Source organism: Macrotis lagotis, chromosome 6, assembly GCF_037893015.1.
Source record: "Macrotis lagotis isolate mMagLag1 chromosome 6, bilby.v1.9.chrom.fasta, whole genome shotgun sequence".
Taxonomy (NCBI): Eukaryota; Metazoa; Chordata; class Mammalia; order Peramelemorphia; family Peramelidae; genus Macrotis; species Macrotis lagotis.
The window spans coordinates 162,195,086-162,210,115 of record NC_133663.1 but is presented as its reverse complement, the minus strand read 5'-3'; the positions used below and the strand labels follow the sequence as shown (position 1 = coordinate 162,210,115).

Sequence of the window (15,030 nt, the reverse complement as noted above, 5' to 3'; positions counted from 1 at the left end):
GTGCAAATGTAACTCTAAATGACATTACCTTTCTGGGCATGATACATGAAAATACTCATGAAATATTACTTTTTCTAAGTGTATAATTTAAGACCACTGATTGATGACCAAATTTTATAGTAATTGAATAAGAGATAATTTTTTTCCCCTTTCAACTATTATTTTCTTATTTTTAAGAAAGAATATTCCCTGGGGCAGCTAGGTGGTGCAGTGAATAGAACACCTGCCCTGGAGTCAGGAGGATCTGACTTCAAATGCAGCCTCAGACACATAATAATAATAATAATAATAATAATAATAATATTGATAATAATAATAATAATAACAACAACAACAACAACAACAAACAAAATGTTTCCAATCTCAGTTTAGTGTATTTTTGAGGTCTTAGCCAATGCAGAAGCCAAAAGAACCAAATGCTTGAATGTTTGTGGATGGAACTATCTTAATGACATTTTAAAAACTACACATACCATCAATTAAATTCCATGAAACCATTTTATTTTTCTCTTTTTGCCAGACAATGGGGAATTAAGTGACTTGTGCAAGATCACACAGCTAGGTAATTATTAAGTGTCTGAGGCTGGATTTGAAGTCAGACCCTTCTGACTCTAGGGTTGGTGGTCTATCCATTGTGCCACCTAACTACTCGGCATGAAACCGTTTTTCTCAGAAATCCCCTTATTTCATTTATTAAAAGAAATTTAATAGACCAAAATCAATTTCATTATTGATTTTCATTACTTAAAAGGCATGGAATTAGGAAGCATTGGCCTCTGAGTCAGGAAGTCCTGCTTCTCAGATGTCCATGGACAAGACCTTTAACCAGTCAGTGCTCCCATTTACCTCTCTCAAATTACAAATTGTAGAGAAGATTGCAATCTGCATTGGTAAAGGAAGTTGAACACTGGGAGCTTCCTATTTTCATGAAATTATAGAAATCAAGTGGTGACAAAGTTAACTTTCTAACTAGCAATAATTGACTGTGATGCAGCCTTGTGAGCTTTGTAAAGTACTTTATATACATTATCTCAATTAATTAAACAACTCTAGGCAGTGGTGATATTATCCCCATTTGACAGATGATGAAACTGAAGTCCACAGAGGTTAATTGACTTGCTTAGAGACATGTTGCAACAAAACATTGAAGATAGATTTGAACCCAGACCTTCCTTACTTTGAATCTAGGGAATATATTTACAATTCAAAGGATAGTTCTTGGTACATAACTCATCTCCCTATTTTAAACATCACTCGATGTCAATAATCATGAGATAGTTTTAGAAAGTTAGAACTCTAACTTTATCTTGAATGATTTTAATATATATATGAGAGAGATTGAGAAATTCTTTTTATTCTGAAAACGTGAATTGTTCTTCTATATAAAAATATCTTCTATATATCTTCTATATTTATATCTTATAAAATTATTTTCTTCTATTTACTATCTTAATAAATATGAATCACATTGGGGTCTAATATTCTCTATTTATCACCTCTCAATCAATTATATAACTTTAATAAGGTGACCCAGTACAGAAAATTATCTTTGAAGACTGGCTTGTTTCCATGTTATGTTTTATTAAAGCTATATATGATGGTTGTGTAGACTTTATTACAAAGATTCTACAAAGATATGGAGGCAAGTATAAGTTGGAGGTTATTAAATAAAAAGAATTAAAGAATCCTAGTGTTTTAAGGGAATTCTGAGGTCATTTAGCCCAAATTCATGTTTTTTCTTAAAAGTAAAAGTATCAATCATGATGCTTGCCATTCTTTTGTAATCTTTCTCCTCAATATGATTTGAGACATAAATCCTGAAGGGTTTTTAAATTGTTACCTTCAGCACTTTTCTTAAAAAAAGAGTTTGATCAGACACTTAATCTTAAGTAATGTTGTCACTTCCTTACATATATTGGGGTGTGTGTGGGGAGGTATAGGTATAAGTACTATCAGATCCTGAGATAGTGAAATCCAAATGTGGTGGTTATATAATGGTTGCTCTTTAAAACAGAAAAATGCCAGGATATCTGTTCCATTATGCATCTGTTGTCCCATTTCATTTACCAATTCTCTCAGGAAAATGTATTTTGTTGTTCATAACAAACTCTCAACAGACTCATTTTCTCCTCAATTGCTTTCATGATGTAATACTTCTTTCTATAATTCTTTTCCAAAGTGTTTTCCAGGTAAAAACCATTATTGTTATTGGCTTCCATTTTCCTCCACAGGGAAAGGAAATTTGCTTTTTTGGGGGCATTGCTAGCCTCCTTGATATAGTGATTCTTTTATGTGAAACCTCCCTTGGAAACAATAGTAGTCATTGTCTTTTCTTTTTTTTCCTCTTTATTATTTTTTGGGAGTTGTTGACTACATACTGTTCAACTACAAAAAAACTTGCCCTCTCACCCCTCACCCCCCATCTCCATTCCCCATGTTTTTAATCTATGCTTTTAATAATGTCTTGAAACTTTTGATTTAGTTAATTTTGTCCTTAGTTATACCAAAGTTATCTCACTAATCCAAATTATACTTCACTCTGATAACTTTGAAACACTCATGATTTCATGGGCATAGTTTTTGCAATTCTTGCCTATATTTTCCCATAAATTTGTAAAGAACGATATACCTAATGCAACTGATATTTCCTCTCTTTTTTGTTTTAGCATACCAGTGTACCACTTAATCTGCCCATCTGTTGTTTTTCACTTTCAACACTTGCTTTTTCAGTAATTCATATTTTCAGAAATGTTTTTCAGTCTCTCCTCTCACCAGTTGTCAGTAGGGACATGCAAAGACCTTCTTAGACATAACATAAACTTTTACATTGCCCTTTGAGTAAGTTATAATTTAAATACCCTAAGATCATATGGTATTATGTTAAGCAGCTATAAAAACATTACTGGGATTAAATTGAAGTTCTTTTACAGACGTGAGTAGACTGTATTGAAATCCCAGATATAATTCATTCCTCAACCTATTAAATTCTAGATTCAGTTATTATTATTCTGTAAGATTTTTTCTAGATATAAATATTGATGACCCAATTTAATGGAAGCATGTCATTTTCTGAGCAATATTCATTTTCTTTATCCAGAGTAGATAGCAAAGCCTATCTCTTGGCTATGGATTTCACTGAGCAAGAGTTTAGAATTTTTTTGTCAAGTTTTATCAACAGAAAAGTTCATGAGCTTGTTGACAATATGAATGATGATCATTTATCTCATTAACATAGATCTTTTCAATGACCTGGATAAGGAAAAATGCAATTATACCCACTTTATGAGATACGTAAATTTTATTCTTATTCTGGACAGTCTTGTATGACTGTTCTCTTCCTCATTTAGATACATATTAAAACAAACAAACAAATAAAAACTCACCCAAAATATATTCCTTGAAAACAGTTAAGCAAAACTACCTAATAATGTGATTATTACCAATGTTCTTATTGTTTTAGACTTTAGTCATTAGTTGACAGAGAGGAAGGATATATTCTTTATCTTTGCTAGTATGATAACAAAATTATCCCTTACCTATGTGCTTAAGGCTGGGGATACAAGGAAAAGCAAAATGTAGACCCTGATCTCAAGGAAACTAATGAGGGTGATAATATAAAAACTATGTACAAACATCATATATATATATATATATATATATATACATACAGATATATATATATACACATACACATACACAAACAATATGATAAACTGACAATAATCAACAGAAGGAACAAACTACCATTATTAAGAGTGATCAGGAAAATCTTCTTTCAAAAGGTAGCAATTTAGCTGAGATTCAGTTTCCTAGTCTGGGAAGTTCGAAAAAGGAGATGAGGAAGGAGAGAGGGATGTGAAAGAGCATGTAAAAACACTTAAGAGATAAAATGACTTATGAGAGGCTCAGCAAGAAGCTACTGTCATGGATCTCAGAGTATCTCAATAGTAAGGTGTAAGAAAACTAGAAAGAAGGGGGCAGATTGTGGGAGACTTTGTATTTCAAATTGGGGATTTCATATTAGATCCTGAGATAATAGAGAGTCACTGGAGTTTAATGGGAAAGAAGTGACACAGCCAGCCTTCTGCTTTAGGAAGATCATCTGATGAGGAAATCAAATCTATCTATAGTCATATGAAAAATTGCTCTAAATCATTAATGATTACAGAAATGCAAATTAAAGCATCTCTGAGGTACCTCCTCACACATCTCAGATTGGCCAAAATGACCAGAAAGGATAATAATCAGTGTTGGAAGGGATGTAGGAAACCTGGGATACTAATACATTGTTGGTAGAATGTAAACTCATCCAAACTTTCTGGAGAGCTATTTGGAATTATGCTCAAAGGGGAAATAAAAATGTGCATACACTTTGATCCAGCAATATCACTACTAGGTCTATACCCTGAAGAGATCATAAAAAAGGATAAAAAACATCAATTGTACAAATATATTCATAGAAGCACTGTTTGTGGTAGCAAAGAATTGGAAATCAAGTAAATGCCCATCAATCGGGGAATGGCTGAACAAATTGTGGTATATGTATGTTTTGTAACACTATCGTTTTATTAGAAACCAAGAGGGATGGGAATTAAGAGAAGCCTGGAAAGACTTGCATGAACTGATGCTGAGCAAGATGAGCAGAACCAGAAAAACACTGTACACCACGACAGCTACATGGGGGTAATGATCAACTTTATTGGACTTGCTCATTCCATCAGTGCAATAATCAGGGACAATTTTAGGATATCTGTGATGGAGAATATCATCTATATCCAAAGAAAGAACTGTGGAGTTTAAACAAAGACCAAAGACTTTCAATTTAAAAAAAAAGTTGTCTTATGTGCTATGCAATTTTGCTATCTCTTATATTTTATTTTAACCTTAAGGATATGATTTTTCTCTCAACACATTAAATTTTGATCAATGTATAGCACAAAAACAATTAAAGATTATCAGATTGCCTTCTATTGGAGGTAGGGGGAGGGAAAGGAGGGTGGGGGAAACTGTAAAATTCAAAACATTACAAAAATGATAGGTTAGAAACTACTATTGTATATAATTGGAAAACAAATACAATATTTATAGTTAAAAAAAAAGAAAGAAAAAAAGGAAGATCATCTGAGTGGAGGATGGACTGGATGGAGAGATACTTGAGTCCAAAAAACTATTTATTAGGCAATTTCAAGGGTCTAGAGATGAGGGAAGAAAGACCTGCTATAAGTGGTGGCAATGTCAGAGAAAGGAAGGGAATAATTATAAGAACTGTTGTGAAGGCAGAAAACTTGGCAACTGATTAGAAAAGGGGAGGAGAGAGAAATGCAGTAACAACCCAAGATGACCAAGAGGATGGTAGTGTTTTTGAGAATATTTGGGAAGTTTGAAGGGGGGTGGTTTAGGAGAAAGATAATGAGTTTAGTCTGAAAATATGAAAAAGGGAATGGATACAGTCTTACAAGTGATTCTCCAGATCTGTAGAATCAAACAAATAGAAATAGTGGTTATTTAATAGTACATAAGGATCCCTGCAGGTCATATAATATGTTAGTTTTAAATAGTAATACTATCTACATTTTGTTGTATTTTATTTATTTTATTAAATGTTTCTCAATTAAATTTTAAACTGGTACGGGCTGTACTCAGGAGTGTTGTGATCCATGAGTTTGACACCTCTGCTCTGGAGTAGATCACATTTTTACATTCACAGGATACACCTAAAATTGCAGAGAATATAAGGTACTATTGTGTTTATTGTTTAAAGAAATCATTAGGGGCAGCTAGGAAGCACAGTGGACAGAGCACTGGCCCTGGAATCAGGAGGACCTGAGTTCAACTTTGGTCTCAGACACTTGTTAACTCTGTGGCCTTGGGAAAGTCACTTAACACGCAAAAAAGAAATAATTGAATATGGTGGCACAAATCATTTAAATGGCATTATAAAATATCATTCTAATGTCTATTCTCTAACAAGGAATCGCTCATCTAAATTAAGATCATACAAGGCAAACTGATAAATGCAATCAAAGAGATAATTTTGTTCATTTATCATCTGTTCATAGTGACAATGAGTAATAAAGCAAGAAAATGTATGCCTGTCCAAGGTGTACCCCTTGTTTAGGGTCCAAATGGAAAAAAGAGATTTCTATAAATGGTTCCATTTGAGGGCAATATTTAGGATGCCAAATCCCAGAATATTATTGTGCCTCCCTAAAGAGATTCATATTTATCAAGAGTTCAACCTAATAATCTTACAGGAAAAACTAAATAAATGAAAAATTATCATCTAAAATTTAATCATAGAATTTCAAAGTTGGAAGTTCCCTAAGAGACTGGTCTTTGAAACTGAAGGTCTTTAAAATTTGATTTTCTCCTTTATTTGTCATTAGCTGATTGACAACCCTTGAAAAAGGCCTTAGCACTGAACCTTCCCCAAATTCATACTTTTTAAGATTCAATCTATATCCTCCTAAGCAGAACATAAGCTCTTTCAGGCCAAGTGTTATTTTTTTCACCTTCATGTCATTAAAGCTTAATAAATATTGTTATTTTATTTCAGGTTTGTTTTTTTTGCAAGGCAATGGAGTTAAGTGGCTTGCCCAAGGCCACACAGTTAGGTAATTATTAAGTGTCTGAGGCCGGATTTGAACCACTGTGCCACCTACCTGTCCCAAGCTTAATAAATATTAAATTGAATTTAATTGGATACTAAATAAATAGTAGGTGCTTAATTTAGCATTGTTTTCTTATTACATATAGAATTTAATTGGATACAAAATAAATAGTTTGTGCTTATATATTATTGAATTAAATTTAAAGGAATACCAGTATGAAATCTATCACTATAGTGCTTCTCAGGGGTGGCAGACTTTGATATTTTGCCTTGATGAATTCCTTTCATTCAATAATTTATAAAGGAATCTCCTCCATTGGATGACATGAAGAAACACTTCTTATAAACCATGAAGCAAGCTTTCCTATTAACACTGTTCAATATATATATATGTATGAAACTTGTATTCTTCATAAAATTTAAGGGTGGCTTTAAGGGCATCATTCTCAAAAACATGGCATTTCTTAGAATCACTGATAGCAGAAACTATCCACCTATTATTTGTAGGCAGTCATTTTAAGTCAAAAGAAATGATTAAGTTTTGAACATGGAGTTAATTGACTTATGAGAGAGCTTTGGAGATCTGTGCTATGTACTTCCATATCCTAGTCTGGATAGAGAGATGTGCTATCCTTCTTTCTTACCTTTAGTACAGAAGGTAACTATGTATGCAGGAAAGAAGGAGGTCAAATATAGTGGTGATGTGCCAGTGATGACCCAGCTCACAAATGCCAATTTTTAAATTTTCGGATTTACAGGTAGGAAATAGTGAAATTGGGCAAATCAGAACTCATTTCCTGCATCGCTGAATGTCTAGACTGTAATAAGTGATGGAGAACATGTCAATAATGCGGATTATACTTAAAAGTATGATCTATTTACTTTATTTTTCTGGGAAGCTAATTGTTAACCATTTACCAGCATACCTTGCTCCTACCACAGAGAAAGTGTAAAGGGATAGCAATTAGAATGAAAAAGGAATCTTTTGAGTTGTGAGCAGTTTAGTGGAGGCTCAAACTACATATGTTACTATTGTGGCCTGAACTAAGAGTTAAAAAAAAGTAATAGCTATGAGGATTCTGGTTTAACATAGGAGAAATACTTAAAAGAAAAAAATCACTTAAAATTATCTGCTAGAGCTATATCTATATGCCACTATTTTTTTTTTTTTTTTTTTTTTAGTTTTTGCAAGGCAAGGGGGTTAAGTGGCTTGTCCAAGGCCACACGGCTAGGTAATTATTAAGTGTCTGAGGCCGGATTTGAACTCAGGTACTTCTGACTCCAAGGCCGGTGCTCTATCCACTGTGCCACTTAGCCGCCCCTGTATATGCCACTATTTTTAATATCCCTCAATTATTTTGATTTTCCAAAGTCATTATTACTGAATAATAGTACAAGTATCCCTTCCACATTAAGGGTTAGGGTCATGGGCCCCCATGATTTACAAAATCTATGTAAATTTTTTTGGTTCTCTACCAGAAAAGAAATCTGAATTTTTTCTTTTTCCTTTTGTGGGGTATTTATGGGACCTTATTATAAAATTTGAATTAGGGGCGGCTAGGTGGCGTAGTGGATAGAGCACCGGCCCTGGAGTCAGGAGTACCTGGGTTCAAATCCGGTCTCAGACACTTAATAATTACCTAGCCGTGTGGCCTTGGGCAAGCCACTTAACCCTGTTTGCCTTGCAAAAACCAAAAAAAAAAATTGAATTAATTATCTGGTCATAGGATCTGTGTTGTTTGCTGGCCTTCAAATGTCATCTGTTCCTACTATAAAACTCCCCCCCCCCAAATTCCCATAATTTTTTAATGCTGATCCAAAACATATCAAAACCTCAATGCAGAAAGTCAACAATATGGAAGGACCATAGGGCTAACATAAAAGCCACTTTATTGTAAATCATAATTACTTGAGAATTTTAAGCTTCTCTAGTCAGAACTAGATTAATTTATTTGCAGAATAGATTTTTTTTTGCAAGGCAATGGGGTTAAGTGGCTTGCCCAAGGCCACACGGCTAGGTAATTATTAAGTGTCTGAGGCCAGAATTGAACTCAGGTATTCCTGACTCCAGGGCCGGTGCTCTATCCACTATGCCACCTAGCTCCCCACCCCCCAATAGAATTTTTTGAAAAATTGACTGAAACTTTTTAATTGGGCTGGAGATCTGCATTTGCAAAAAGCAGTCATTAGTTTTGGTATTAACTCCTAGAAGATATGGGAAGAAATGGTTGGGTATTTGGGAAAATGTACTTAGGTAATAATAATAATAATAATAATAATAGTAAAGTTCCAGAGGCTCAAAGGCAAAATGGAATGCCAACAGTAGTATCAAACAATGAGAAAAATTATTAAGAATAGTATTAGAATCCTAGAACCTAGGATTTTCTTTTTAAAAAAAAATATATTATTCCCCCCCAACAACATGTTTTTTCTCTTTTTTAAAAGTTTATTTAGTATTTTATTTACATGTAGAAACAATTTTTAACATTCATTTTTAAAAATTTCAGTACCAAATTCTTCCCCCCCACTTCTCCTCATTTAGAAGGCAAACAATTTGATATAGGTTATACATGTGTAGTCATGCAAAGCATTTCCATAATAATCATGTTGCAAAAGAAAATATAGACCAAAATATATAGCTTCTATTGCTCTTTGCTATATTTAATTGAAAATAAGATTTTGTGGGAATATATTCTAGACAATCCTTGAAAGGTAAGGAATTAGAAAGGGGATGGGAAAGAAAACCCTTCTTTAAAAAAGGGGAATTACAAATCGATATGAATGAAATGGAGGTGGCTAGGTGGTTCAGTGAATACAGCATTAGACCTAGAGTCAGGAAGATGTGAGTTCAAATCCAACCTCAATCACTTCTTAGCTGGTGACCCTCAGCAGGTCACTTAACCTCTATTTGACTTAATCCACTGGAGAAGGAAATGGCAAACCATCTCAGTATCTTTGCCAAGAAAACCCCATGGACAACATGGGTGTGTTATGGTCCCTGAGGTCATGAAGAATTGGCCACAAGTGAACAATAACAACAATGAATGAAACAGAAGACAGGAATGGGTATCTGTGGGTTTGCATAATTGCCAGAAGAATAGATAACACTACTATCAGAGTTTATATAAGAAAATGTTAGACATATGAGAGACAGAGACAGACATACAAAGATACACTCAGAGAGAATAGTAATGAAAGTAACTTTAAGGATGTTGGGATTTCCCTGCTGACAGGATTTAAAATCATCTACTTGGCCACCACTAAGGAAAATCTCCATTTTTTTCTTCTTCCTCAATTTATCCTTCGCACCTGCTAGTCAACAAAACTATCCCCTTGAAGTCCAGTTCTTCCACAAATCATTACTCCATGATTAGTAAAAGGTCAGATTGCTGAAATCATAACAAGAACTGTCTTCCCAAATAGGCCCCCACTGGATTCAATTCTTCTAGCTTTCTGGTAAACTGGAAATATTTTAAAATAAAAAGTTGTATTTGTTCCCATAATAATTAGAACATATGATCTGATAAAACAGGACTGTCTTTTGTATGCCTGTTCAACATCTAACAAATGTGTTTCTCAGTCAATATGAAATTCAACACAGGCTTCTGGTAAGTGGATTATGTAGCACTTACTCAAATGGACAAAGGGAATACTTGTAGCTAGAAAATGAAAGTGAGAGGCCCTTAAATGTAGGGGAAAAATGATCATAATGCAACCAGAAAAATTATCAGAAGAGGAAGGCAGGGTTTAGGTATTCCTTAACCCAGGCAGGACTGCTCTATAATCTTGGTAACTATGTGTTAGGGATGGACCAAAGTAACTAATCCTTAACCAAAAAAGAATAAATCCAAGCCTATTCCTATCCAAAGCATACCATTTTAATTTGAGAGCTTTCAGTAATATATAATTTTTTACACAATAAAGACTGATTTTTTAACAATAGTGCCTTTTCTTGGTGTGCTTTGCTTTCAAACCTTCAAAGACTCACATAAGTGTTTTTTTTTTAAATTGGTCTTTTTAAATGAACAATTCATAAACAAGAATCAAACCTACTAGAGTCAAATATGCTCCCTTTGCCAATCTCTCATTTGCATCCCTGAAAACAATTGACAACTCTTGAGAGAAAATCAGTACTTTCAGACATTATGTAAAAAAGGGGATGAACATGCATTTTGCAAAATAAGTGTTTATGAGCTTACTGCTTTTCCTTCCCTTCATCCCCCACTCCTAGGAATTCAGCCTTAGGGTCACTTTTTCACCCACCAGATCTTCAGAGCAGGAGCCCTGAAAGATGGAATTGTGTTTGGAGTATAAGAGACAGGGAAGACTTTGTGACTTTTTTTTTTAACCTCTTATGGGTAAATCCACAACTTAGTTTTCTTTCTTTGGTCTACTATCTTACATCTGTACATATGCCTCTGATATTACCAAAAGAACATTCCAAATATTGACATTCTTTCCACAAAGCATCAGTCTTAGGTAAATGGAGACTTTAGAGCTTTTTAAATTAAATTAAATTTAGACATTTTATTTAATTCAGTCCTCTCCTAGCTGAAAAGAAGAGTTCAGAGCTCTGGAGTTAGAGTCACCAAATTGGTTTCAAATTCTGCTTCATACTTAGAAGTTCTATGTAATTTTCTCATTTGTTAAATAAGTAAATTGAGATAGATAGCCTTTGGGGGTTCCTCCAGCACTAAATCTATGAATTTAAGCTAAGGTTCAGAAAAGTTGTGACTTGACCAACTAATAAGTAGCAAAACAATATTTTGAATCCAATTTCGCTAACCCCAATCAAGTCAATCAATAAACATCTATTAAGTACCTAGATTGTGTTAGGTGTTGTGCTAAGCACTGGAGATGCAAAAAGAGGAACCGGTTCTTTCAAGGAGCTTACAATCTAATTTCGTATAAAGATTAATGGAGGGAAAAGAAGTTGTCTTATACAGATTGAAGTTAATGACAGTAATACATATGGATAGATATCCTTATGAAATAAGCTTTACCAGATTCTCCATTAAGCTGCCACTTCCAACTCTCACTTTTCCATTAAACCACAGGAAAATAATACATGGGAAAAATAAATTAACAGAAGATCCATTTCCTAACTGTTGACACATGGGATGTATGGACAATCCAAGTCTTTCTTGATTGTAATTTAGAGAATCACCCTTTCCAAATCATGCCATTATATTTGTTCCCAGATAAATATATACATGGTCCTTTTGTACTATCTCTGAAGCTACCAGATTATATTATCTTTGGTTCCAATGAAAGAGCCAGCATTGGGAGGATATTTTTATTTTAGATCAAAATGGTTTTGATTGTTCCCACACTTTAACCACCAGCCCCATCATTAGATAAAATGTACTCACAACTGGATGAAGCGGTGTTCCAGGAAACATAAACTGCATCTGCTGGGCAAGCATTGCTGCTGCAGTTTTTTGTTGGATCAAATTGTTCCTCCCGTTAATTTCTAGTTGGGTTTTTAAATGTGTCGGTGGGTGAAGATACTTGCAATTCTCCCTCGAGCAACGACCCTATAAAGGAAACATTAAAAAAAATTAAAGTTTTTAAAAAGAGCTCGGTGTTGCTGCTATACCAAAGTCTATGATGTTCCTAGGACCACAACCCCCACCTCTCCTAGGGTACTCTTGGGGTTGCATAACATCGAACTGCAAACTTGTCAGAGGAGAGATGTAGAAGCTTTCTGAATTTATTGCTGGGATACACTCTGAAAACATGGCCTAGTAAATTGTTTAGGTGGGCTAAAAAGAGCTCCTACACCAGGTGAACTTTACAAGGAATGGAAATGACACTGCTTCTTAATGAAAAGATTAGAAAAGCTAAATGGGACTATGGATAGTGCTGGAGAAAGGAATCTGTCTAGATCTGGCAACCAGACCTAAATTCAAATGTGGACTCAGACACTTTCTAGATGTGTGACCCTGGACAAGTCACTTAACCCCGTTTGCCTCAGTTTCCACACTTATAAAATGAGTTGGGGAAGGAAATGGCAAATCATTCCAGAATCTTTGGCAAAAAAACTCCAAATGGAGTCATGTGGAAATGAATACAACCAAAAAAAAATGACTTAACAACAACAAAATGGGAATGATAATAGCACCTACCTTCCAGGGTTGTTTAACTGAGATAGTATTTGTGAAGCATTTTGCAAATATAAAATGTTAGATATGTTAGTTACTAATATCATCTGGTTTATGGAGCAGTGCTTCAACTAGTGCCCCACTCCAAGGCTTCTCTCTTTACCCTGGGATAAAACACAAATTTCTCCAAACTATCTGTCCAGGCTTACTGTATTTTATTCTCCTTTTCATTTCAGCCAAACTGCCCTGCTTACTGTTCACTGTGCACCATGCTTCCGCATAATTTGCCATTTCTAGAATGCACCCCCCTCTTCACTTTCATTTTGAAAGAATCTCTATCTTCTTTTAAAGCTCAACTTAAGTGTCTCCTCCTGTAGAAGGGTCTATTCTTACTACCATCCCACTCCCTAGATTCTAGTGCCCTTTTCTAATCTCCAAATGTATATTTAATTTTTCATATATATATGTATATATATTTTTCTTCTCTCTCTTCCAGTAGAATTGTCTTGAGGGCATAGACTGTTTAACTTTTGTCTTGGTACACACCCCTATCTCCTTGTATCACATCTGGCACAAGGGAGAGACTTAGTAAAAATTTACTGAATATTCAATGAATCATGGTGGGGTAATCACCTTAGAGTATTAAAAGCTATGCCCATGGAAGACAAGTTCTGGGAGGCCATTAATTTGGAAAAGCTTCAAGGACAAACCAGGTAATGAATTATTTGTCTACTGTCTAAGAAACATTCTAATTCTTGAGTTGTACAGCTTTAAATTTTTTTTTTTAGATTATTGTAACATACCATGACCAATCTACTAAGAGGATGCAATCTGAATCAGAGGAAGAAGTAGTCACAGCAATGAAATTACAGGTTCTTGTACTACTGAAGCTTAAAAACACACACTAGTCAGAATTAGGATGTCTTTTAAGTTCATATTGGACCATTATTAGAAGTGTTTTAGGTGGGGCTAGGTGACTACTCATCAAGAATAAGAGATTGCATGGCACAATAGAAAGGGCACTGAACTTAAAGTATACCTGTTTAGATAATTAACTATGACTTCAGGAATATTTCTCATTAGCTGTGAGATCCTGGGCATAGGGCTTCATCTCAGAGCCTCAGTTTACTCACCTGTAAAATGGGAATAATGGTATTTACACAATCTAATAATGCATCTAAGAGGAATGTTTATACAGATAAATGAAAATTTGTTATTATTATTATTACTCTTATTAAGATTGCCACATGGATTAGGTAAAAAATTCTTAATATTTTTCATGCCATGGATCTCTTTACCAGTTTGATGAAATCCATGGAACCCTTTTTAGAATAATGTTTTTAACACAGAAGCTAAAATACATAGGATTACAAAAGAAATCAATTACTTTGAAATATAATAAAATATATACATGTGTGTCTCTATACATACATAATATTCATATACATATACACATACACAATATAGATCATCTAGTGAGATTCTTAACATAGGGTCTGTAAATTTTACATACACACAGATGGATATAAACATAGACTCAGACATAAACATAGACATAGATTCTCTCTCTCTCTCTCTCTCTCTCTCTCTCTCTCTCTCTGATCCTATGTGTCTTATGGGTTAGCTATTTACACTACCCAAATTTACCAGATGTCTGCTTTTTTCCCTCATCAATGAAATAGCAATGACAGGAGCATAGGAAAAAAGATATTCCATTATAACAAATGAGAAATTAGTAAAAGGACAAGGTTTCTAAGTGTTTACTCTATAGTTTTCAGGCTACATGGAACCTCTCTAAACATTTTTGAACAGGTATGTGGATTTTCATGAGACATGGTGAAAAGGATATCAGTGACTGTAAATGCCTAATGGTAAAACTACTAAAGGCACATATGCGAGGGAGTTTGGACACTATAGTTTGTTCTATTGTGTGGTGGCTGTGAATGAGCAGGGTCCTGAATAGTAATTGAATTTGTAATGAAATAAGGTTTGAACTTTATTTTCCTAAATAACAATTTTTTTTATGCATCAACTATTCAGAATGAAAAGTTCATTTTAAGCGATGTTCCTAGAAAATGAATGTTCATATCAGGTATTATGATTAGATTATTAATAATCATTATTATTTGTCCACTGATCATCAAGGAAATAATTTTGTTTACAAGACTCATTAAAAGTAGATCATCTATAAAGGAACAGTAGATATATAACTTTAGTTGTTTAATTTTTAACATCTATAGGTTACTTTAAGGTAGCCTACAATTTGCTGGGCTTGATCTTCCCTACACAATTACAGACTCTATACTCAGACATAGT

The 15,030-nt window shown here is 34.1% G+C and overlaps 1 protein-coding gene across 6 annotated transcripts in view; it reads right to left on the bottom strand.

Annotated features, from left to right (window-relative positions):
- Positions 1–15,030, bottom strand: part of MBNL2 (muscleblind like splicing regulator 2) — a 186,560-nt gene that overhangs the window by 50,435 nt on the left and 121,095 nt on the right. For all 6 annotated transcript variants that reach the window (XM_074191919.1, XM_074191918.1, XM_074191922.1 and 3 more), the window contains one exon: positions 11,983–12,147. In XM_074191919.1, the coding sequence (XP_074048020.1) occupies positions 11,983–12,147 (165 nt within the window). The remainder of the gene's footprint in view (positions 1–11,982; positions 12,148–15,030) is intronic.